This window comes from Fundulus heteroclitus, chromosome 1, assembly GCF_011125445.2.
Source record: "Fundulus heteroclitus isolate FHET01 chromosome 1, MU-UCD_Fhet_4.1, whole genome shotgun sequence".
NCBI lineage: Eukaryota > Metazoa > Chordata > Actinopteri > Cyprinodontiformes > Fundulidae > Fundulus > Fundulus heteroclitus.
In genome coordinates, this window is record NC_046361.1 from 39,588,836 (window position 1) to 39,615,350 (window position 26,515).

At 44.7% G+C, this 26,515-nt stretch overlaps 1 protein-coding gene across 1 annotated transcript; it reads left to right on the forward strand.

The window, feature by feature from the left end:
• Positions 1–792: 792 nt before the first annotated feature.
• On the forward strand, positions 793–26,496 carry LOC105930929 (monocarboxylate transporter 1). Its single transcript, XM_012869379.3, has 5 exons — positions 793–964; positions 7,919–8,227; positions 22,677–22,820; positions 22,910–23,704; positions 24,776–26,496. Exons 2-5 carry the CDS (start codon positions 8,011–8,013, stop codon positions 25,054–25,056), a joined length of 1,437 nt encoding a protein of 478 aa, XP_012724833.2. The 5' UTR covers positions 793–964; positions 7,919–8,010; the 3' UTR covers positions 25,057–26,496.
• The last annotated feature ends 19 nt before the right edge of the window (positions 26,497–26,515 follow it).

Below are 26,515 nucleotides of genomic sequence, written 5' to 3' on the forward strand. Positions count from 1 at the left end.
CAATACCTGAGCTCTGGAATGCTCTCTGGGAAACGCACCATGGCTGCTCGGTTAAACAAAGATAACAAATTTCATTAAACTGTATGCTACAATGACAAAGAAATATGGCAACTGTTATGAATTTGCCGTAGTAAACCAGAACAATGTCTAAACAGTCATACATGGATGGTATGAGCTGATATTTTGCTTATTGTTTTATGATCATTTGTATTTTATGATTGCATATAACACTTTGGTCCTGTGGGTGTTTAAATTGAATTAAATTCAATTTAATTTATATAGCGCCAATTCATGAAACATGTCATCTCAAGGCTCTTTCAAAAGTCAAATTAAATCAGATTATACAGGTTGGTCAGAAAGTTTCCTCTCTAAGGAAACCCAGCAGGTTGCATCAAGTCTCTCCAAGCAGCATTCACTCCTCCTGAAAGAGTGCATTATATTATAAAAAGCTTTTAAATAAAATGTGTATGGTATGATATACGGCTAACCATGGGAATGGGTGGCCCCCAAATTAAATGTTGTTTACAGACTTAAATTGGCTTTGGTTCCTTAATGTTTGTGGCCGTTTTAAGGGTATAAACGTGTTTATTTAACTTAAGAAGTGACCATCTGTTCGCCATTGACTGTAAAGAAAGTTGCTGCGGATGAAGGGAAGCTGCGTAAGCGCTGAGCGTAATCCCATTAAATGTTAAAACCTCTTGCCATCGGCTACGTGCCGCTCGGGCAGCGCCCCGCCCTCTGCGCGCACGTGCGCTCTGTCCCCTCGGCTGCTAGCACGGCCTCTTATACGCATGCGCGTACGGCTGGCTCGTAATGCCATCATCCTGCTCCTCATCCTCTGTGGCCGGACAGTTACGCGCTGAGGTCCGCGGCACCCCGAGCTGCCTCCACACCGGTCACAGCGGCGACTCCTAACGGGGAGACAGCGACCTTCAGCCGGACACCGAGCCGAGGAGACCCCGCGGTGAGTAAACCGGGCTACCGTCACAGCGTGCCGCCGTTTATATATAAAAAACATTTATTTTACTGATTATACGGAGAGCTCGGGTTGATTCACGCCACTTTTAATTAACCATCCTGGTCGGTTTTGGGGTTATTAGCTTCACGCGGGCACCGCGCTGCCCTCGCGGCTTCCGCTATTCCTCCTCTACGGCACGCGGGGACATCAAGCGGCTCCACGGGAGCCCACGGTGGCGTGATGCTGCCCGCGTGGCGCTATTTTTACACCCACACGTGGAAAGCGTGGGTGTCCGCTTCACGGCCGGGGCGTCCGGACCGGAGCGGCCCGGTTCTGAACCGGCTGGATTTATGATGCGCCTGACGGACCCGGACGTACCGAGGAGCCTCCCGGCTGCCTGCGCGCTGGGCTGACATGTGGCTATATTTAGTCCGGGAAATAAATGTTTCAGCGTGTGGTAACCCGGGTCAAGGTGAGCCGCTGAGAGTTTTTATGTTTTTAACCCACAGCTGATCAGCTTTGGCTCCTGATTACCATCAAAAAGCTGCGATGTCTGAGGAAATCACAGCGTTGGTCTCCAGATCCTCTGTTTCCCTGCTGTGGCGCTGCGCCTCCATTGTCTAACCTTGGAGCTGTTTTTTTGGGACTGTTTTGCATATCCTGCTGGATATTTAGCATGTGTGTGGAGGTTAATTGCTCCCACCTCTGGTTGCCATTGTTTTCCAATCTTGGCTTTTCGCTGATCTGCTAAGTGAGAAGCGCTTTAACACTAAATATCACCTTGGAGACTTTAGCCCCACCAGCAGAGCTTTTAGAGGTCAGTGAGTCCTGGTAACTTATTACTAAAGATTACCCCATTTTTGCTCCTCTGATAACAACCAAACCGGTTTGTGTCGCTGTATATTTCTTCAATTTAAGAGATAAAAATGTAACCAGATTTTAGATTAAGACTGGAATCCCATTTGTTTTTTTCATTCAGTAGAGAGATTTTAAATCTTCCAATTCAGTTTTTTATATAGCTCCAATTCACATCATGTCATCTCAAGGTTCTTTCCAAAGTCAGACTCCATCAGATCCTCCAGGTTGGTGAGAAAGTTTCCTCTCTAAGGAAACCCAGCAGGTTGCATCAAGTCTCTCCAAGCAGCATTCACTCCTCCTGAAAGAGCGTAGAGCCACAGTGGACAGTCGTCTGCATTGTTGATGGCTTTGCAGCAATCCCTCATACTGAGCATGCATGAAGCGACAGTGGAGAGGAAAACTCCCCTTTAACAGGGAGGAGAACCTCCAGCAGAACCAGAACCAGGCTCAGTGTGAACGCTCATCTGCCTCCACCCACTGGGGCTTAGAGAAGACAGAGCAGAGACACAGAAAGCTCAGAAGCTCACATTGACCCAGGAGTACTTTCTATGGTAGAGAAGACAGAGCAGAGACACAGAAAGCACAGAAGCTCACATTGACCCAGGAGTACTTTCTATGTGAAAGGAAAGTAAGATCGCATAGCGGCAGTAGCTCCTGTACTAGGTTCACCAAGGAGAGAAGCTCTGAGCCAGTTCTCAGGTCTAACGGATGAGAGGGAGCACTAAGCGTATCGTCACACGTAGAAGTAGAAAACATGGTTTCCAACATTTTAAAGCCTCTTACTTTCTTCCAAGAGCGACGGCCAGCAATTAACAATTCATTGATCGCTGTTGTCTTTACGAGCTGAATCATAAAGATGTCTATATTTACCCACCTCCACCAGAAGGAGCGCTGGGTCGTCCGCCATGTTTTTCTGCTGCGGGTCTGTCGGTCCAGTAAGAAATTTCCACGGTGGCGTTGAGCTGAAACTGAGCTTTAGAGCTAAACAGGACATCAGGCTACATGTAGCTATGAAGAGGGAGGAAAAACCATGACGTCGAAATGACAGCAAATGATGAGAAATTGGAGAGTAGTAGGAGAATGTAGCAGAGTAAGTGGAATGTGGAAACTATAAGTTTTGTCAAATGGGGAAGTTTTAGTCCGCGTCGTTAACCGTAGACGATGTCCTGCGTGTCTCCTGATGGTGATGTGGGTCCCTTCATGTCCGGTCAGTCTAAATCTGTCCCGTTATGATTCAGTCGTTTAGACCCGGTCACGTTCTGCAGGGAATCCATTGTCCCGCATCGGCCGGCGCCGCCTGTTTTATTAATAGGCGTGTAACCAGGAGATATCATCTGGAGCAGAAAGCGAGCGGCGGAGTCGTTTCCAGCGGCCTTCGCCTTCCCAGAGGCCTCAGCGTTCCTGCCGCGCTGACCCCTGACCTTTGTGAATGTCGCGCTGCAGCTCCAGTTTCACTTAAACTTCATTGTTCCTGGTTGAGTTTGTCTGAGTCTGCTGGGGTGTGAGGTTGGTACAATCATGGAGCTTTACCCCTACAACCCAAAAAACCCCATTAAAAAATTAAACTTCCTGTTTCATGGCCACACATTTGAATTATGTTGAGCAGGAGAACCGCTTTGACCTTCACCTTGAGCAGGAGAACCTGCTCTGCTGCTTGTTTCCACTCTCAGCTGTCTGTGGGCTGTAAGTTTATATATTTTTTATTCTTGAAATGAAAGAAAGGGGTTTTGTAAGCCTCTCTGTTGTAACCAGATGATTTCGATGTGTTAATGCAGGAAGTTCCCATTCTGTGAAATGCAGGTTTTTGCTGCTTCTTCAGCCGTTTTTTTTTATTGCTGCCGTCTCTAAAGCTGCACCGACTGCCTCCTTTGATTTAAAACGAGGGAGACGAGCTCCAGAGAACGTCCTGCAGCTTTAATGAATCTGATCATGTCATCGGTTTTAAAACCGTGCAGCCAGAGCTGGTATCTGGTCGTTTTTTTTGGTTTTTTTTTTTTAGCGCTGCTCCATGTGCATCATGTTCTCCACATGACCGGTCGCGTCCACTTCCACGTCTGCAGTAATTAAAGTTTTCCCACGCCGAGCCTCGGCTGCATGGTTTACGTTCTCCTGGCATTAATCTGGGTTTAAAACCTCGACGCAAACTTCACTAATGCAGCTAAAGGCTTTTTTTCCTCCTGCTGCTGCTGGTGGGCAGTAATTTCCGCTGAATGACTCCAATGTCCTGTGGAGGAAAAAGGCGTAAAGAGCAGCAGAATGTTAGCAGGACGTTTAAAGGTGTTTTTTAGGCTCCGCTGCTGTTTTCAGGTAACGCTGACCTGCGTCTCCAGGTTGAATGAGGCGTCTGTGACGTCTGAATGAATGTCTCCATTCAGGACTCCTCTGGGGGGCTGCCCCACTTTCACTGGCACCCACACACCCGGCACCGAGGGGGGGGGGGGACCTCCTGGGGGAAAATGGCCGCATGGCTCCAATCCCACTGGTTTATGATAACAATTCACTTTTTGTTTTGTTTTTTTTACTCCGTTAACAAGACTTCAGTCTGATGCTTAATGTTTCCTGAGTGGTGCTTTAGGTGCTGCTTAACCCTTTTTAGATAATTATTTTTGGTTAAAAACATTATTAAACTTTATTATAACAGAATCACTGCAGCAGAAACAGCATCAGTTCTAAAAATCCAGATTTTCAGAGGTTGTGTTGCAGCTAATGCTGGTTTGTGTAAAATTATCACCGTTTCTCTCCATCCTTATGATTCTTGATGTTTTCTAGATGCACCAATAGTTATAACTCCTCATATTTAATATTTACTGGTGGTGACATCACCGGTCATAAGTTTACATACACCGAGAAAGGTTCTCTTTTAACTTGTATGTAATACATGGTGGCTTAAATGTGTAGAGACGCCCCTAATGATGATTAACTGTCCCAAAGCAAGTTAACCCTCTATCACATGTTTTTAAATAAATTTTTATTATTGTAATCTTGTTTTATGTGCTGAGTTGCAGCTTCCAAACACAGATTCATCCTGTGGGAGACTAATAAATAAACTTTTAGTCACACAAACAGCTTTCTGACATTATTCTGACAACTGTTGCTCTCAGGACTGAATTTAAATTAGTTTTCTGGAGCGGATCTGGCTTTTAAGCCCATTTCATAAATTTATTTTGGTGTAGTTGAGGTCAAGGTTTCCATGGGTTTATTGTCAGCCTGTGGCGTCCATTAAACCTTTTAATTTTTGTTTGGGATCATTGTGTCGTTAAAGCGTCCAAATGTCGCCGTTTCTACCAGGGCTGTACGGTCAATGTTGTGATTTATTTAAGCATAATTTGGATTATAATATTGGACTTTAAAAGCACACAAGCATACGCAAAATGTTGAGCTTATTTTAATCATGTGATCAAAATGTATCGTATTAATTAATTGCTTATCGTGAGAGGCCTACTGCACTCCATTGACTTAAAGCCCACAGGAGCCCTTACCTTCATGACCCTGATGGGTATGTAAACTTTTGGCCAGCTCTGTAGGCTGCCCCCCCCCAGCATTAAGCAGACGTCTGTCCTCTGGTACATTCTGTTTAAGTCACAGCAGCAGCGGTGGCTCCCGTGTCCCTCGCTGCTGCTCAGCAGAGGAAGCTGAGCCGGGTCTGAGGCCCCGCTGCTGAACTCTCTGCTGTGAGTTAACAGTGAGGTGCAGGAAACAGCAGGGGGGGGGCTGTGGGGGGGGGCTGGGGGGGTGTTTGTCAGATGTTGGACTTGGAACAGACGTGTGATCTGCAGCGGGAACCCGTCGTGAGTTTCTCTTCTTCCTTCAGCTGTAGCTCGACTCCAGCCGATCCTGAGGGGGGGGGGGGGGCTGGTTGGCGTGGGGGGGGGGGGGGGGGGCGGGTTGCTTTTAGGCGTGAGGCTCGCTGTGAGGTCGGCCAAGATGGACGAACGCCATCAGGTGTGTGAGCAACACAAGACGACCAGCCGGCGTCTGCCAGGACGAGCTTTCACCGCCTCATCTGGACTTTAATGTCAGAACGGGTCGGAGGCCACGCTGTCAGGAGCTGCTTTGATATTTAACGGGATTTAAACCCCCAACCCCACCATTCAGCAGACCGGGTCCTCTGTGGGGGGGGGGGGGGCTTTTGTACCCGACCTTAAGCGCTCTAAGCTGAGTAAACACTGATACTGCACTGCAAAAAGGAACTAAAAGGCAAGTCCTCTTGAAATGAGTGTATTTGTCTTTTGATTTGAGAAGATGAATAAAATCTCCTTATGTCAAGTGCATTGCATCTAATTATCTTATTTTAAAGGTAAAAATACTCATTTCAAAGACAAATGCACTCGTTTCAAGACGATTTTACTTTTAGTTCCTTTTTCCCCAGTGCAGCTGATACCTGAAGTGGTTTGGATAAATCGGGCACATTGTGGCTTTTAAAGCGGCTCGTTAACTTCCTAACGAGGAAGTGCAGCCGCCTCCATGCTGCGTGCAGATCTGGGTGTTTTTGGCTGATTCTGGGCCAAATGTGACTTTAAGGACACGGTAGATCCAGAAGAGGAGAACCTTTTTCCACCGGTTCCAAACAGGCTCGGGTTCTCCTGTGTGTCCTGATGGGGGGGGGGCTCCCCCCCAGGGCCTTGGGGTGGGATTGTTTTAATGCTCATTAAACAGACAGAGGTGACTTGAATGCTTCCATTTTGGAAGTTATGACTCGCGTTTCGGCACGGATCCCGTTTCCGTGTGTGTGAGGTAATGTAAGCCCTGCGCTGAGTTCAGACCCGGGGGGGGGGGGGGGCAACGTCTGCACCCTCAGCCCCTGTTCAGACCCCAGAAACCGGGGCGGGACCTTCTGAGGTCACACGGGTTTCCTGCTCAGAACCTTCAACGCAGGCAGAGAGCGAGTCTGAAGGCACGCCAGGTTTTTAGACCATTGAGTTTACTTATTTCTGCCCCATACAGACCATAATAACACTGGTCCAATGGTCTGTGATGTTTACTCACTGCAAACAGACAGAGCACGGCTCATGAAGTGATCAGGCACAACATTATGACCACTGCAGGAATCCTGAAACTGATTCTGAATAAACATGGAAAATTCTTGCTCTGTTTTTCTAATGTTTAACTCAGAGTTTCTTTACATTTCTAAGCGGCCTACATCACATTTATCCATTAACGTGTGTGTATTTTTGTTTTTAGACATGGCTGGTCTGCGTTTGGTCATGTTTCCGGTCTGTGAACGTCACGTATCATGAGGCTGAAATTAACCAGTTTTTTTTTTTAAAAACTGGTTGAGCAGGGCGCTCTGTGGTGAGGATGCCGGAAGCTAAATGGTTAGCTGGTGGAAGTGAAGGCGTTTCCTCTGCGTGCATCAGACTGGGGGGGGCGGTGGTGTTAACCGGTTATTCAGTGTAATGATTGTTAGGGCACGCTTGTTTACAGCTAAAAGCCTTGTAGGCAGCGTGAGTCCTGGCTGTTAATTGGCTCCAACGAGGCTGCAGGAGCTCAGCCGGCCTCTCCTTTCCAACATAAAGCATTTATTCTCCCATGCTGGCAGCCATTCGTGTACTCTGTGGCTTTTTTTTTTTTTTTTTTTTTTTTTATACAGTCCCTGCGTAGCTTCACTGGGTCATTTCCCTTACATGGTGTCTAATGCACAAACAGAGCGGATCATAAATAGCAACATGTGGCCTAAATAAGGAGAAAAAAAAGGATGTTTTTATTCAAGACGCTGCAGCATTGCGTGATTACCCACTAACTGTGTGAGGGCATACAGGGACGACTAAAAGGGCTTTTTTAAAATCCTTTTTACAACACAACTGGTTAAAGTCAAGTGAAGACGCCTCTTCTAACTAACTTCAGCAGCTTTAACTGCACTGATGTGAGGTTTTTTTTATTTTATGGTGGAAATTGCTCAACAGGAATTGGTGACTTCGTATTTTATAGCAGCGTTGCGCTTCCTGAGAAACTCTCCATGTCAGATGTTCAGACGTTCAGAGCGAGGAGAAAACAGAGGGACGTCTGGGGTGAAACGCTCCACTGGGATTATGGAAATGAATGAAAACTATTCTCCATTTGTCCAGTTTTATAACCTCTGCTTTGTTTCTTGTCCCCCTCCAGGTGCTGCTTTGAATCCCCCCCCCGTCCCCTGCCCTCAGGAGGGTCACCTGTCCGTACCTGCACCACCTTCTGCTCCGTCTCCCTGAGCAAACATGCCTCCCGCAGTGGGTGGGCCCGTGGGGTACACCCCCCCAGAAGGAGGCTGGGGCTGGGCCGTGGTGGCGGGAGCCTTCATCTGCATCGGCTTCTCCTACGCCTTCCCCAAGTCCATCACCGTGTTCTTCAAGGAGATTGAAGTCATCTTTGACGCGTCGCCCAGTCAGGTGTCCTGGATTTCCTCCATCATGCTGGCCGTCATGTACGGCGGAGGTGAGGAGAAAACTAACGTGAATGCAGTCGTCTGCGTATAAAGAGCAGAGGGCCGAGAACACGAGCCTGAGGGACGCCGCTGCTGCTGCCTGTTAAAGTGCTGCTGCTGCCTTTCAGCCAGCTGACCGGCAGTGCCTCCTCTCAGCATTTCTTTGGCCTCCAGTTAAGATTAACTTTGAACAATAAACCTCGTCGTACAAGTCGTATGTTTCAGTCTTAAAACCGTAACTTTTAACAACTTTGCGTACCTTGATGCCATAAACTCGCCCAAGCTTTATGCAGTTATTTATTTTTAATTTAACAGCTGATAAGAAAAGTCATTAATGAACAATTTAGGGTTGGCTCAAACTGAGACAATTCATGGTTTCTGAGTTAAAACAAGATAAATTGGGTTATTTATACCATTTTGTGTCCTTTTTAAACATTTTGCATTCTGTTTTTTTTTTTAATCTAGAGTGGAATAAAATGTCATCAAATGGGAACTTTTATTGTAGATTTTGCAAATATTAGCAGAGATGTTGAATATTATGTGGGAATGATTGGAGAAATTATTTCTATCGTTATTAATTTACCAATTTTAGCAGATTAAAAGATGGAATGTGGGATTAAATCAGGTTATTTTGTACCATTTTGTCCTTTAAAACGGACTGAAGCTCAACATTTTGCATTGTCTTTAATCTAGAGTGGAATAAAATGTGATCGAATGGTAACTTGTATTGAGGATTTTGCAAATATTAGCAGATGTTGAATATTATGTGGGAATGATTGGAGAATTGATTTCTATTGATTATTAATTTACCAATTTTAGCAGATTATTAGCTTAATGTGGGATTTAAAATGCAGTGATTGCAGTATTTCAATCTTCCTGAGATGTCAGGGCGTTTTTTCTTTTGAAGGTCAAGATTCTCAGGCTGACTGGAATATTTTATAGAAATTACAGGAATATCTTGTCAGTCATGTGTCTGCTGCTGGTGAGTGATGAGACGATGAGGAGGACACCAGACGTCCAGCCGGTGTATCTGAGGAATTCCTTCCTGAGGCCCTCAGGAGCTCCGGCTCCGGTTTTCCCAACATGCAGGAGAAAACTTTGCTGTCCGCCTCGTTTCTTTTCCTGCAGGTGAAGCTGAGCTGGCCGGCCTGTTGAGGCTCAGATTATCCTGAGGAGTCTTGTTTGGCAGGGATTAGCTCGGTGCGCTGCGTGTCGCCTTATCGTCACCGTGCTCCCCCCCCCCCCCTGTATTGATTTCACGTAGCGGCTCATTTTGTGGCGGTTCAGGCGTGACATTTTGCCGTCTTCTTACCCTCCTATCTGCTCTCCCTTCAGCGAAGCAAGAGGAAAACATGCTTTATCTTCACCACGCTTGGCCAAGCCGAGGCGTCGGCCCCGACGATGTAGAAATGTGCGCCTGCAGGGCCGGCGTTGCGCCACGGACGCTCGCTGGTTCTGATGTAATCCAGAGAAAGCTTCTGCAGAAAGTACACACGGCGAATTAGTGACGGCTTTATCTCTGGTTTAGATTCTGCTTTGACACCGAGAATAAAAGCAGAGCGTGGCTCAGAGGTGAGAGGCTGGCTTTGTGGCTGTGGAATAATTTACCTTGGCATATTCCATCGTCAGGCTCCTTGGCAAGGCAAATTTATTTATATAGCACAATTCAGTACAATTCAATTTTATTTATATAGCGCCAAATCATGAAACATGTCATCTCAAGGCACTTTACAAAATCAAGTTCAATCATATTATACAGATTGGGTCAGATTATACAGATTGGTCAAAAATGTCCTATATAAGGACAATACAAAGTGCTTTACATGATTAAGATATAGCAAAATAATAAAATGTAGATAGAAAATGGAATAAAAGCAAGTAGGGATAGAATGTAGTAACAAAAAAAGAACATTAAAAACAGTAAAACAGTTTAACTAGAACAGTCAAAGGCAATCCTAAACAAATGTGTTTTTAATCTTGATTTAAAAGAACTCAGGCTTTCTGCACTTTTACAGTTTTCTGGAAGTTTGTTCCAGATCAGTGGAGCATAGGAACTAAATGCTGCTTCTCCATGTCTGGTTCTGGTTCTGGTTCTGGTTCTGGTTCTGCAGAGCAGGCTGGAGCCAGAAGACCTGAGTGGTCTGGAGGGTTGATGCCCTGATAAAAAGTCTGTGATGTATTTAGGTGCTAATTCAGGGATTTATAGACTAACAGAAGGATTTTAAAGTCTATTCTCTGAGATACAGGGAGCCATGGAAGGACTTGGAGATTTTTAAATCCTCTCTTAACACATTTCTTTTCCCTGGCTTTTAATCAGGTCTAGGTGGACATTTGGCAAATTATATTTTATTTTAACATTTATTTTATTTAAATTTAAACATTTATCCTGTTATATTTTATCTGCATTCAATTTTTCTTTTTGCATTGTGTTTATCTATTTTAGCATTCAGTTTTTATCTTTTATCTGTACAACACTTTGGTCAACCCCGGTTGTTTTAAATGTGCTTTATAAATAAAGTTTGAGTTGAGTGTTAGAACGAGGCAGCCGGCTCGCCTTTAACAACTCAACCTTATTATTTTATCAGCAGGGTTCCCACGGGTCCTTGAAATCCTTGAAAGTTTGTGAATCTGAAAAAATAAATTCAAGGTCCTTGAAAGTCCTTGAATTTTTTTGTGGGGTTGAAAGTTTACACGGATACCAACTCACGTGTCATTATTTTACTAACACACGATCTTTTAAAATGATATTGATTCCGCAGACTTTTAATTTGCAAAAGTACGTTTGCTCTTCTTCGTTAGTTGCTAGGCTACGGTTTAGGCCTACGTGCGTCCAACAGGTTACATTCACGCAGTGTTGCCAACTCAGCGACTTTGTTGCTATATTTAGCCACTTTTCAGAGTCAAAGTCAAAAACTAGCTTAATGAAAAATGAAAGTAAGTGAAACAAATTGATATAATTCTGAACATCTCAATGCTGCACTTTTTTTCCATAAATTCCATGAAGCGGTAGACTAATGTACATCTTATATGTAATGTAGTATGGCTTAGCCATGTACTGTGGATATAAATGTAGGCTATGAATATGATCAATATCAATGTAGGCTATAAATTAAGTCCACTTTCTTGCATTGCTTCTGACCCAACAACTTCTATGCTGTTTAGTCTTTTATTGAATTTGCATTGTATTAAAATATGATAACCTATTCAGCGGTCACAGTAGGTAAATGCCGCCACGTGTGGTCCTTGAATTTGAGGAAATTGGTCCTGGAAAGTCCTTGAAAGGTCCTTGAATTTGATGCTCACCAAGGTGTGGGAACCCTGGGTTGGAGAACATGTTGTGAAAGCCTACATCTTACCTCCTGGCCTATTTATTTGATCAAAAATCCTAAATATGTGAGATGACATGAAGTTGAGGCGTTTATCTCGTGCTGCTGAATGATCTGAGGTCCGTTAAACGGGACGTCTCGGCTGCCTTCAGCCTCAGCAGTTATGATTTTTAGCTGCAGACATGTTTGATCCAGAGATCAGAGACGTTTCTTTTTTACAGTATTTATCTGCGGTTTGGATCTTCAGACTCGACACTTGATTGACGAGCTGTAAATGTCTGGTTAAAGCTAACGGCGCTGGCGTTGGAGGACAGATGGTCTGGACTTGATGACGGGCTCGTCTTTCAGTACCGCTTCAGACGTTGACGTGATAAAAGCTCCTGGTTCTGCTCTGATATAAAGTATCTGATGGTGACATGAGGGGGGGGGGGGTCTTTGATCACTCTGCAGACCAGAGACGCTTCATTTCTCTGTCTCTGTGGTTATTTTTACTGATGCGTTAGTGATTATCCCTCTGAAATACTAGATGATCAGGTTTCTAACAGAATTCACCAGATTTCTGTTTAAGATCTGGTGTTCCAGTTAATCGTTTTTGGAAGATAATCGTAATTTTAACAATATATCATGTTCAAATCACAGAAGACTGCAAGTATCGGCTACGTAACGAAGGATAAAAGGCGTCCTTTGGGTGTTAATGTTTAAAATGGGTTTGCTCCACATTTTAAGAGAAGAGAAAATATAATTATATAAACTCTGAAATAATAAAATTACACTTTTTTACCAGAAACTTTCAGGAATCTCACCACAGCGTTAAGTAGCGGTCAAACTGTTTAATACATGGACTTATTTGTTGTTTTCACTTTATGTTCAGCAAGGGTAATTTGTTTGCATAACACGTTTCATTACAAAGACGACGCAAAAGGCTTTACATGATTGAAATATAGGAAAATAAAAGTTGGAATAAAATTTAGAAAAAATAAAAGATGGGGGAAATGGAAACTAAAGGCAAATATTAAACAGTTGGAACAAGGATTGATTAACTCAAAGCTATTCTCGTAATATTCTGATTTAATAAGAAACGGTTACATTGTTAACAAGGACAATTTAAAACAAAACGTCTTTATCTGCAGGGTATTTTCGTTGTTTGTTAAAATTAAAGCTAATTTATGTTTGAAATATATCACAGTATGAGATTTTTGGCCAATTCGTGCATCTTTAAGTCGGTTCCAGGCCCTCAGCATCACAGAACCTCCTCCGTGCTTAACAAAGGACAGGAGGTTAAAATGAGGCTCTTCTCATTCAGGCACATTTATTTTAACTTCCCTTACATTCTCCATGTGTGAGGAAGAAATGAATCACTCAGTTAAAGCTGCTTTTTAACATTTTCTGACTTTACATGTTAACTAACCACTATTTAATCATTTTTTTTAGTCTTATTGTGACCCATAATAAAAAAGAAAAAATCTTTAAGTCTAATTTTTTTGCCGCCTTTTTTATTTTTCTTGATTTTCTTTTTTATTATAGGTTAAAAGGAAAAATAAGTCTGTGCCACATCATTCATACCAGGAAGTCACAGATTACTAGTTTCTGAAACGCTTTGCTCAACACAAGCAGAAACTCTTAAACGTAACAATTATTTTTATTTTGATATTAAAAGATTATAATTTTGGGCATGCTTTGGTGGCGCAGTGGTTAGCGCGCGACGATGTACGCATGTCTGCTGCGTGTCTCTCCCCGTCTCTCGTCCCCCTTTCCTGTCGGCCCACTGTACAAAAACAGAGCCACTAGTGCTTTAAAACCTTAAAAAAATATATAATCTTTGTTTAAATTCAATTCAAAAAGACTTAATTAATCCCAAATGGAGAAATTAAACCTTTAACTAGGGATGTGCGATATATTGGCATTTTTAATTGACCAAACTTAAATATATATAAACATTTCATTGATAAATGTCGGTTATCGGACATAAACGTAATATTATTGGACATCGATATCTCCACATCTCTAGTTAAGAGGAGAGGATGCTCAGGTTGTCCATAATGTTATGAAGTCATCTCCAGAGGTTCTGCAGGAGTCCCCAGAACAGAACCAGCGTTCTTTATTCTTTGGGCTTTAAGGCGCTGGCACTGATGCTGCTGCTCCAGCAGATGTTGCTCTCCTTATAGACCAGGTGTGTCCCTGCTCCATCACACCTGAGTCAAACGGCTGAATCGGCTCCTCAGGTGCAGCCAGGCTCTCCAGAGTCCTGCAGATCACCTGATCATGTGACTCAGGTGTGTGGATGCAGCAGAGATGCACACAAAAGCTGCAGGACTGGAGCTGAAGCTTCCTCAGGAGCTCCAGTCTGCTCTGTCCTTCATGTAGACTCCTTCACTCCTGCATCTCCAGTCTAGTCTGCTGGACTGCGCTGGAAAATGTCAATTATCGTCTTTCAACGCAGATTATTGTGGAATTAAGCTACAGCAGTAACACTTTCTTTTCAAAGCGATTTGCTCCTCATTACCAGAGGTACCTAAACATTTGAGTTTGCAGCTTGATGCATCAAGGCAAACCTCCTAAAACTGGATTTAACTGATTTTTATCTGCATTTATCAGAGCGCTGAATGTTTATTTTTAGGTCAGTAAAGTAAGATGCATCTGATGGGACAGGATCTGAGCTAAATGGGCTTTCTGAGCAGCTGATTTCTGCATAAACTGAGTTAGAAGAAAGTGGTTTTGTTAACTCTAGCAGCAATGATGTTCCTGCACATCTGCATTGGAGCAGTTGGCTGTCTGGACAGATAGTGGTTCTAAAAATGGTCCGTTTCACTCCACATTTCAGAACCTGCAACGATCACAAGCACAGCTCGACGTCAGTGTTTGTTTGTTTTTTATCATTTTAATCCAGCAGCTGATGCAAAGATGGCCCCCGCTGTCCTGAACTCTTCTTGCTTCTCCTCTCAGACAAAAAGTGATCCAGTTCCAGGAGGAGTCGAGTTTCCCTTCCCGTCTCTGGGACAAAGCGAGCTCTTATTCTCCAGAACTTTTTTTTCACTCTTTGCACAGTAAGGATGCATGGGGGGGGGGGGGGGGGGTGCACTGGGTAAATACAGGGAGGCCGTCCCGCCTGCAGCGCTCCAAGCCGGGAATGACGAGGCAGAAAAGCTTACAGGAGTAGAAGTTGCGTAACAGGAACCAGATGTTGGCGTGCATAGTTTCTCCCTCCGCTGCTGTATTTCCTCACTGAGCGCTCCTCCCAGTTACCGTCTCTGTAGAAACCGCAGTTCCCCAGAAGCTGAGGGGGGACGCCTGCCTGCCTGCGCCGGCCGGCTCTTTGACTCACCGGCTGCTTTGTGTGACGCGACGCACGTCCGCACTCTTCCACACAGGTTAGAAACGCCACCTACCCGCTCAGAGCCACGTCACAGACGCCTGACTCACCGCAGACAGGATGCTCGACGCGATGGCACAGATGACAGGTTAATGCCTTTTATAGCAAGGCATTAACGCATCATTGTCAGGATGGCTGTTCAAAGCACCACAATGGGCATAAATAATTCACAGATGAGGGCATGTGAGGTTAATGTGGCCATTAGAGGAAACAACCGGAGCCAGTTTGACTTTTATTGACCCAACTTCTTCTTTTGTGATTGAATTTGGGTCTCTGATATGTTGCCACACCACCACAATGAGGCTCCAACCCGGATAAATATTTAGCTTGATATCAGTGGCATATTTTCTCAGCCTCTGTCTGACGGCCAATCAGCACGGCTCTTCTGTGGAGCCCGCTGACTGTTTAGTGCTGCAGCTACTAAATAATTCATGGCTTCAACCCATAAAGCGCATTTCAGTTTGGTCAGCTCGTCCCTAGCGTCTTTCGTCAGCACCGGTTAAAGCTATAGTTGGTAATCCTGTTCACAAACGCTTTCAGTAATCCTGGGTAAAATGTTTACAGTTCTTACAGGCCTGCAGCTCCCACAGAAGACAAAATTTAACCTCCTTTTTCTAAATGCATAAATGTTTTGACAACTCCCTGCCCTTCAGACCGAGGGGCAGAGATTGTTAAAGTTTTGTTTTTGTCTCTCACCCAGAGGCGTTATCGATTCACGCCCCTCTGTCCCTCCACTACCAGGTGTATCGCCTCATCTACATCATTCTGACGCGCTCAGGTTTCCTTCTTACTTTCTGCTTGCTAGCTGCGCTCTTCTACTGTTTATGTATCTGGTTAGCTGAGCGGTTAGCTGAGCGGTTAGCTGAGCGGTTAGCTGAGCGGTTAGCTGAGCGGTTAGCTGAGCGGTTAGCTGAGCGGTTAGCTGAGCGGTTAGCCAAGCAGTTAGCCAAGCAGTTAGCCGAGCAGTTAGCTGAGCAGTTAGCCGTTCATTGTAGCTCTGCTCCTCTCACTGTAGACTTTGAACATGGCTGAGAGTCAGAAGAAGCGAACTGTGTTCATGTTTTTAACAAAGAGGAAGGATTCAGTAGAAGGAAATAAGACCAGAGTGGATTTGAGAGATTTTTAAGTCGTGATCCCCCTTGAAGAGCGAGATAAGCCAGTCTTGCGCATTAACAGTTATTGAAAAAGCGATTTGGGAAAACTTTGGGGGGAAAATCACAGACCCTAGCTTTATAAATGCAGAGTTTCTGTGGCAGGTTTACAATCTGCGCTTCTTTGGACTCGGAGATGCTGTGGTTGCTAGCTTCAGATATTTATTTTAGGAACATATTAAAAATAAAACAATATTTGTCATCCCCTCAGATGTGAACTTTAATCATCTAAATTAGTCGTACGTTGCTTCCACTCTTGTTTATTTGAAATGTAGAGGTGTTGTGTTAGCTGTTAGCATTGCTAGCATGACAAAACCTGCATTCTCCATGCATGTTCCTTAGAGAATATAAACCTGAAATTAACCTGCTGAGGTTTCTTAAAGTTTGCCAATATTTATTTTTTATCCAGCATGTTTCAGGACAGACGGATGTTTAACTCTCACACATATCTGGCCTTTCTGTTAGCTACTCAAAGGCCTGCTCTCTCTTGCAGCCTTAATGAAAGGAAGACGTGTCTTAGAAACTGCAGTTTTGTTTATAGATGGCCTCTTAAATATTTTTTTTCTCGTTTTTCTTTGGTTGTGTTTAATAACATGTGGACAAAAACTACCTGTGTGCTTTCGTCATATGTTCATTTGTTTTTACGACATTAATAACCTGTAAAACCAGAGTGGACTGCTTCTGGGAACGCATGGCGACGTTCTCAGAACAGTCATTACAGATTAAAGCAGTTGGCAACAGTGTCGCAGCGGTCTTATGTGTAATTTTGTTGGATGAAATGTCTCCTTAAAGGCTCTATCCAGCCGTTTAAATGTAAATATTCTAACGATGTATCCATTTTTATCAGCAATGTCGAAACTTTTTGGCTATTGGCCCAAAAATGGCTAAATTGAAACCGCTCAAGGGCCAAAGATAAAAATAACCAAAAATGCTAACCTTGCCCAACAAAATATGATAATTTTAAGAAAAGGTATTAAACTGTATTTATCCTACTTTATTAAAGGAATTCAATCAGGTCTTAATGAACCAAAGTCGGCATTTGCGTCACCCAATTTACCCAATTTACCATGTCCTTTAATAAGGCACTTCTTACATTTGCTTTAATTTCAAACGTTTTGTGTTGTACAGAACATTAATTTGTAAAATATTAACTTGTCTATAATAAATTTACTTTAATTAAAAATGAAAAGTTTCCATCTGCAAAAAGCCACTAGCGTTGGTCTTAAAATTCTGGTTTATGGCCGCACAAAGTCAGCACAGGGGCCACAAATGGCCCCTGGGCCACAGTTTGGCCACCCCTGGTATAGATGGTAAAAACATCAGTTTTATATATGGTTTCTGGTTATTGCATTTATATTAATTGACTCTGAAATGTGTAACAAGTTTTCAAACTTCCAGTCACCAGCAACTGAGTTCTGTTGAGTCTTTTGTTGATGAGTTGGAGCTGGACGATATACAGAAAAAAGCATATCGATAAAACAAAATCACATTTATCGATGATTATCAAAATATTCAAAACTTGCATTTTAAGTGCAGCAGTGGCTGTTTTATGTAGTTTCTTAGCGACTTATTTTTAGATAAAGACACAAACACTGAATTCAAACTCGACCATTTATTCAACCAACTTTTTAACCAAAACTGCCAGTTTTTTTAAAAAAAGAATGCAAACTCTCTGAAGGGGGCGGAGCTTGGTTCCTGGGTCTACATTGTGATTGGCTGGGAGGATGTAATGATGTAACATTAACCTACATGACTAGAATGCATAAGGAAGGAAAGCTGTTATTCTATTGAACTTTTTTTATTGACCCTTGTTCTATCATCAATCGATAAATATTGTTATTGAATTATTGTCCAGTCCAACATTGAGTCTTTGTAGTTGAAGTTAATTCTAAGGAATTAAGCTGTAATTATTTTTATGGCTCAGGGTTGGAGTCTGCACAGTTTTACTGCCTCTTAATGCTTTTATTGTTGGCTTGTCTGAAACGTTAACGTTGGATCCCTAACAAAGGAAAGCTCTCTCCTCCTCACATGTGGGTTTGTAGATGAAGCGGCGGCTCTCATGTCTCCTCCGCTGCTGCAGCAACAACGGACCGTCTGTCCTGCAGATCCTCCAGCCTCACTCAGCCATTGTTGCCTTCGTATCCGCCGCCCCGCCTGGTTCTGGTTGCTGTGGCGCTCAAGCTTTAGACGGTCTGCTTGGTGTTGATTCTGTCCTTAGGCTGGTGGCCCTGCAGTCAAACTATCGATTTCTCCACTTTCTGTGGGGCTGAAGTTAAAGCTAATTTAATCTGTCCTGTAAAAGAGACTAAGGCGATTAGCGGTAATGACCGTTAGTTGGTTCAGGTTTTCCTAATCTTCCCGGCTCTGGAGGTGTTTACAAACAAGCGTGATCCGTAACTGTTCCTGTGAACCCAAGACGTTCTGCCCGGGGCGCTAAAAAGAGCTTTTGTTGCCGGCCAGAGGCACAGAGTGGGCGCCCTTATGGTTGCTCATGTGGTCTGTGGGTGGGAAACTGGTCTGGATGGACAGAGGAGAGCGTTTGTGCCGGTTTATAATGAAACTGGGCCGATAAGGGGCTGAATCTTTACTCCTTTAATGTGTCCTGTGCAGCTGACCAGATAAACCTGATAGAGGGGGAAATATTTCCAGATAGGATCTATAATCCAGTCTGGGGAGGTGTGCAAACGTTCAGACTTCTATTCTGACGCATCCTTTGGTTTGATTCAGGCGTAAAGTTGACGTCTGTGATTGAACTTGAGACAAAACCAAAAGAACCTGAGCGTCGTGCTGCGGGCTTTTCTGCAGCTAGAACTGAGGTTGTTGCATTGGTTCATGATTAACAGTTCCAGATGTCAGTCAGAGCTGACCAAAACTCTCAGTTTGTGGAAGCGGAAATCTCTGCAGCTTTCTAACTCTACAGGAAAAAAACGTGACTATTAAAATTAGTGGTGCACCAATCGATCGGCCACGATTTCCTTAATTTCTGTAGATCTGTGATCGGCTGATATTTGGATGTGAAGCCGATCTTGTCTACCTCTGCAATGGTCTCACTGCTCTAAACGTTAGATTTGCGATGGTTTTGTTTCACAGGTACTGATTAAGGTTTTTCAATTGAAGATGTCTTGTGATCTTATATAAACTGTCCTGTTATTTTAAAAATAAAATCAGTATTGGTCTGATTCGGCATGTCGGACTTTTTAAAGATCGGCCAGAAACCTGCAATCGGTGCATCCCTGATTTTAAACGCCCAGCCAGACTAAAGCAGCATTTTTCCTCCTTTTCTACCAACATTTATGCAGAATGTTGCATTAAATGGTGGAAAAGCTTTTGAAGATTCACCCTGATCTCGTTTTTCATTGGATAAACACCCACAGAGCCGCTGTAGATTTGGGGGGGGGGGGGTGCACATAAATACTAGTCAGCAGACATGGTTTAATGGTAAAAAGCAGCTTAATAAATGTTTAATGTCAGTTTCTAGCTGTTTTATTTTGGGTCTGTGGATGAATCAACAAACGGCATGGTCAGTTTTAGATCTTTTTAGCTTAAAATGTTTAAATTAAAGCAAACGTATGTTCTTGTAAAGACATCAGGATTCGTGGTTCAGCCTGAATCTTAACGGGCCACGAAAGGACCGATCGGTGCGTCTCTGCAGCTTAAAGCTTGTGGACCCACAGGTTCTGCTGGGTTCCTGCAGAGAACCTGGGAGAACCCTGGTAGGGAGGTTATTCTGCTTTGTGACAGTTCCTCTGTCTGGATTGATTGATGGATTGATGGATGGATGGATGTTGGCCAGTTAACGAGTCGTGCAGCTGGTGCGTCGCTCTGATTGGACCAGATCCAGTCGGCGTCTCTAGTCACTGACTCACCAGCAGCTGCTCTCCTCTCCAACGCTTCAGATGGTCCTCCTGAACGCTAGCCGTCCCGTTAGCGGGAACGAGGCGCCTCCTCTGCCAGGTTGAACAAACTGGAGCTGTGATGCTGCGGCGTTGGAAGCTTTGCTGCTATAACGGGAGACGGGAAGCTAAAAGCGGCTCCTCTTAATCTACGTGTTGACCGGCTTGGGGATTCCTGGGAAGCTGAAGTCGGGTCTTTGCTCGGCTCCATCTTCCTTCAGGGAGGAGATTAGTGCAACAAACAGGTTATGTAATCCCAGCCGGGACAAAGACTCCAACGTTGGGGGGGGGGGGGGGGTTTAGCACGTCGAGCCTCTCAGGGTCTCGGTTGTCCTCTCTCAGCTCGTGGTTCTGGAAACTCACTGTGCCGTAAACTCGCCCTGACCTCTCCGGTGCGGGTGCAATGCACCCCCCCCCCCCCCCCCATGAAGGTGGCAGCCCTCCAGCACACTGAGTGTCGGCACTCAGCGCCTCGCTGACGGACGCGGCAGAAGTGACGAGTCCCTCGCCGGCATGTGTGGGTCGGACCGTCCAGGCCGGCCTGACCTTTCCGTACTGCTGCCAAACTCCAAGGGCAAAGCTGCCATGTTCTCTGAGGGGGGGGGGGTGTAAGGGTACCTGGAACAGCATCACCTCTGAGATCATCTCTATTTTATACTTGGTTCACAATTTTAACAGGGCTGTGATCAGCGTGCAGCTCCTCTGACCGAGGAACTGAGAACTAAATGGCAGCAGCTATAATCTGGGTTAAAGCTATACATTTATTCTGGAACCCCCTGGATTGGGGCAGAAAGTTTCCACTTTAAGAGAGGAAAAAGCTCTGATTCGCTGTTGAACAATTTTTCTGTGTTGGCCTGAAAAAGCAGCTTACTGAGTAAAAACTTCCTCACTGAAGAGGGTTGGTGTAGCCGGCTGGTATCTGGACGTCCTGTCAGAACTGGCAGGTTCAGAACATCATCTGATATCTCTGCGCATTTAAAGGTATATAGCCATGTTTATACGCTTAAAAGACCAAAAACTGTTTGATCATGATAAAATAAGGTTATATACACAAAATGTCCATCCTGAGTGTGTAGATTGTCCTTTTTTGAGCATAAAAATAGCCCCACAACGAGCGCAATGAGCAGATAGAAACAGACGCCATCTAGTGACAGTATCACAGAACTATATTAATGCCAATTTGCTTAATTAATAAATCACTAGTAAATAATGATAGCCTGAGCCTCTGCAACGCCTCGCAGTAAAGCAGCAGCTCGGCGTGATGAAGACCAACCGTTAGTTTTATCGTTTCATTTAATTAATAACAGCAACTTTAAGAGCCTCGTATCAGAACATTTACTCACTTTAATCAACTCTGCGTCACATCTGAGCCTCGGCAGGTTTAGTGTCTGCTTCAGTAAATGCCAACGTTCAGACTGGATTCAGAGCTTCATTCTGGGAGACGCTAACAGCTGTTAGCTGTTTTTTAACCCCTGCTGCACATGGGCAGTACGTACTTCCTGTTATTATAAATAAACATGAAAGACTTTATGTACTAACTGAGCAAAAACAAAGCATAAAACACCAAAATGATCTTTTCATTAAAAACTTCATATCCAACCAGTGAGCTACTGACGTATAAACTTAAAGTAAAATAATGTTGCTATGCACCTTTAAGGTCCAACTCCAGGATAAAGTTTGGCTTTGTGGCTTCTTTGCTTCAGTTCTCCTTGTGTGTTTCAGGCAGAAAACCGCTTTTCTGTGATCGGTTCTACTCATTAAATTGCGATAGTTTCAAAAAGAACGAAAGTTTTGGAAATCATCTTGTTGCTCTGGATCAGTCCTCTTGCTGCTTTGCTTTCTCCCAGCATGGCTGAGGATCTGCAGACTTTCCACCCTGCAGAGCGTCTGTCATACCGGGTCCATCTGGAGCTTCGGTCATCTTCCTCCTGCTTCACGCCTTCATCTTCCTCCTGCTTCAGGCCTTCATCTTCCTCCTGCTTCACGCCTCCCTTTGTAAATCAGCGCCATATTTTTGCTAAGATGGCGCCCTCTGCTGGTGGCTGGATGGGTTGTTTATCTGGAGACTGTCCTGTGAGATGGTTTTATTTTAATACGGCGGCTTGGCTGCACTGCTTTGTTCCTTTTTTTTAAAAACACATTTAAACATTTTAATGTGAACTCGCTGCGCTTAGAGACCCTTCATGTCGAATTCTTTTTTTTTTTTTTTTTTTTTTTTTTTTTTTTTTTTTTTTTTTTTTTTTTAGACCACTGCAAACATGCTTTGACATTTTTATCAACCTTATTACTTTCAGTTTTTCCCATTCAGAACAAAAGTACATAAACAATAAATGTTTGTTAAAATTAGCATTTACATTTTATTTATTTTTTTTTACTTTTGTCCCTAAAAAGATCAAAAAGCCAAAGGGTGAAAAGAAAGACACAAAAAGATGAGATAACGATGCAGATTGGAGAGCAGTGGGTATAGTTCCTGTATTGTGCTGATTTACGTCCTAAAATAAGTGAGTTGCATTGACTCTGATGCACAGCAGGCGTATTTGTTCAGAGGCGGTGAAGCTGCAGCTCGTGGAGATCAGGAGGCATGCTGGGAAAAATATGTGGCTGTAAATGAGGGTTAGCCTTCAGCGACGGTGCTGCAGGTTAAATGCTTCCCTGAAGTTGTGTAAATCTTTTTTCTTTAATGTATAAATCTGTTTAACGTTTTATTGTTTGTCGTTCAGGTCCGATCAGCAGCATCCTGGTGAATAAGTTCGGCAGCCGGCCCGTCATCATGCTGGGCGGCTGTCTGGCGGGTTCAGGCCTGGTTGCTGCTTCCTTCTGTAACACCGTGGAGCAGCTCTACTTCTTCATCGGCGTAGTTGGAGGTAAGATGTTCGCTCATCTGGTTCCTCCTTCCTGGTTCCCCCTCAGCTAACCTCCCCCCCCCCTCCCCGCCTCCATGTTCTCTGCCCAGGTCTGGGTCTGGCCTTCAACCTGAACCCCGCCCTCACCATGATCGGTAAATACTTCTACATCCGGCGGCCCATCGCCAACGGCATCGCCATGGCGGGCAGCCCCGTCTTCCTGTCCACCATGGCGCCCATCAACACGTGGCTCTACGACGAGTTCGGCTGGCGGGGCAGCTTCCTGATCCTGGGCGGCCTGCTGCTCAACTGCTGCGTGGCCGGCTCCCTGATGCGCCCCATCGGACCCAAACCCCAGCCGCCGGCGCCGAGCGCCGACCCGACGGCGCCGCCGCCGCCCAAGAAGACGGCGCTGCAGACGGTCAACAGCTTCATCGACCTGACGCTCTTCAAGCACCGCGGCTTCCTGCTCTACCTGATGGGCAACGTGGTGATGTTCTTCGGCCTCTTCTCGCCGCTCGTCTTCCTCTCCAACTACGCCAAGAGCAAGGACATCAGCAAGGAGAAGGCGGCGCTGCTGCTGTCCATCATGGCCTTCGTGGACATGTTCGCCCGGCCCTCCATGGGGCTGCTGGCCAACACCAAGTGGGTGCGGCCCCGGGTGCAGTACTACTTCGCCGCCTCCGTCCTCTACAACGGCGTGTGCCACGTGTTCGCGCCGCTCACGCACGACTTCACCGGCTTCGTGGTGTACGCCATGTTCTTCGGCTTCGCCTTCGGCTGGCTGAGCGCCGTGCTGTTCGAGACGCTGATGGACCTGGTGGGGGCCCAGAGGTTCTCCTCCGCCGTGGGTCTGGTCACCATCGTGGAGTGCATACCTGTGCTGCTGGGGCCGCCGCTCACCAGTGAGTCCGCCGCCGCCGGGCGCCGCTTTATCAGAACCGTTTAACGTCAGAAACTCCTGCTGCTGGGGGCTGAGCAGCTTCCAGAGGTTCACAAATAGGGCTGGGCGATTAGGGTGGAAAAGCACATGGATAAAATATAAATCATATTGATCGATATCATAATTATCAACAAATTCAAAATATATGTTAAAGGCAGCCCTGGACATTTTTAGATTAAGACACAAACAATTAATTCAAACTCAATTCAAACTTTATTCAATCAACTTTTTACCAAAACTACAAGTTTTTAAAAGAAAAAAAGAATGTGCTCCCTGAACCCTTAGAAGGGGGTGGAGCTTGGTTCCTGGGTCTGCGTTGTGATTGGTTGGGAGGGTGTAGCGATGTAATAATAACCTACATGATTGGCTAAAATACAAAAGGAAAACTGTTCTATTGAACTTTTTATTCACCCTTTTTTTTATATCATTGATATACGTCTATTGAGAGAGATATAAATAAAAAATATATAACTAATTGAATTATCGTCCAGCCCTATTCACAAATGCTATCATGACTCATCCATTGTAAAAATATTAGCACCCTTTGAATTCTAATTTAAAGAGGAAACTTTTTACCATAATTCGAGGCAAGTTAAATTAGTTTTTTGAGTTAGTTTGAAGTTACATCAGGGAAGTGAAGCCTGTTCTGAGCTTATTGTGTAAAACCACCAGCAGCAAACATTTAGTTATATTTTAATTATTTACAACAGCAGGGCGGCCATCTTGTTTTTACAGCTTTTATTAAGTTACACTTTCATTTCAGGTCAATTCCAGACAAAATGCTTGACATAAAACTCCGTTTTTAAAATTTCTTTTTGTGAAACGAAAAGGAGGGGAAACAAAAATTTGATCAGATTTTATTTTTAAGCCGCATTGCCACAGCTATACCCTGAAGTTTTCTATATTGTCACTTAAAGAGTTGTAATGTTGTATTTTACATATACTGTCCTTCTGAAAATGTCTTTAAATTAATGTTATTTTTAGGAGAGATAATTTTTTAAATGGAGCTCATTCTGACCCCCCCTCCCTCCAGGTACCTTCTACAACTACTACCACCACTACGACTACACCTACCTGACCTGCGGCATCATCCTCATCATCTCCAGCGTCTTCCTCTTCGTGGGGATGGGCATCAACTACCGCCTGCTGGACAAGGAGAAGAAGGAGGAGGAGAGGCTGGAGCGGGAGGAGCCTAAGGAGGAGCGCGCCGCCATGTTGGAAGCCTCCCCGCAGTCCAAGTCTGACGACGGCGCCGCCGACAAGGACGCCGTCACGATGGCCGACGTCGCCAAGATGGACGAGGACTCTGTGTAGAGCGGCGGGACTGGAGGGGAGGCAGCCGCAGCCACGCCCCCCCCCCCCCCCCCCCCCCCCCCCACCCTGAGGCCATAGTTTCTCTCTTTAGTGTCAGGGCGGCGCCTCGGCACGCTTTGGGCGCCGCCTCCTCCGTGCCTTAGGAAAGCTCGGCATTCTGGGAGCACAGGTACTTTTTTCACGTAGAATCGGAGACGGTTAACAAACCAGGACTTTTTTTTGTTTTTTTTTTTTTTTTTCACTCTCAGGGTGCGAAGCTGCTGCAAACCTCCAGAACTTCACACACTTCTCCTTATTGCCTCCCTCCCTGCTGCCAGAGAACAGACTGAGCCCGTTTTGTTCGGCTACTAACGGTCCCCCCCCCCACGCCGCCGTTAAGGCCGCTACGCTTGGTGTTTATTGTAGGGACGTATATTTGTTAGCTGTGAACACGCGTTATTAAAAGAAAAGACAGGTAGGAGGGGACGTTTAGATTACTAACACACGGGGGGAAAGGTGTATTTTATTAGCTAGGCGACGTGTTTTTAACCTCGTTAACGATGACTGTACGACGCGGAGCGCCGCAGAGGGCAGATCTGTGCGGCCGTCAGACGTCTTCCACAGCGGGCGGCGTGGAGACGAGCCGGACGGCCGCCTGCAGGACCAGACTCCTGAGTTTTAACGCACCGGTTCACAGCTGTGATGGACTCATTTTAGCGTCATTACAGCGACTACAGCACAGGATTCCCTATAAAATCTGATCTTTAGCCATTTTTCTAACGACAGTCCTGACTAAGGCTGTAGGTTTCAGCAAATTTTAACGGATCTTTTTGTTTTTTAACTAGCCAGGTTTCATCATTTCAGCCTCGTCTGGAAACTGAACAAAGAGTCATATCGCATCAATTTAAAGAAGAGAAACTCTCAGGTTGTTGTTTGGGGGACAGTTTGGACCCAGAATGAAGGGATCGGAACATCAGGGGTGTATCTTATTTTTTATATAAATGGTTTTGGGTTCTTAATGGTGGAACACTACTCCTTCAGCCCATAGCTCGTCCTCAGATTAATCACGACCAAATGTAGGATGTTTGAGGCTCTCTTGGTTCTGCTGAATTGTCCTGATCTGGTCCGGTTCTGCTGGGCGACGGCTCGTCTGCAGAGAGCGCCGCCGTCTTAAGGGTTGCACACATTCCTCCGCTCTCAGCCCCACGTGTTCCTTCAATCACCCCACAGAGAAATTATTTTTGATAGAAAACCAGACGCTGAAACCACACAAAGTTTGACTGACTTTTATTTTTAAGCGGTACTGTATTCGGCCACAGAAACAGGTTTTTTTTTTTTTTTTTCTTTCTTGTTTAAACGGTGAACAAATGACTTGTTACGTTGTTCCGTTGCAGTGGGAGTTTTATCGTTTTGTGTGTTTCTGGCTGTTTTTATGAATAAATGGCTTTTATGACTTAAACAGACCTGTTGACGTTTCTTA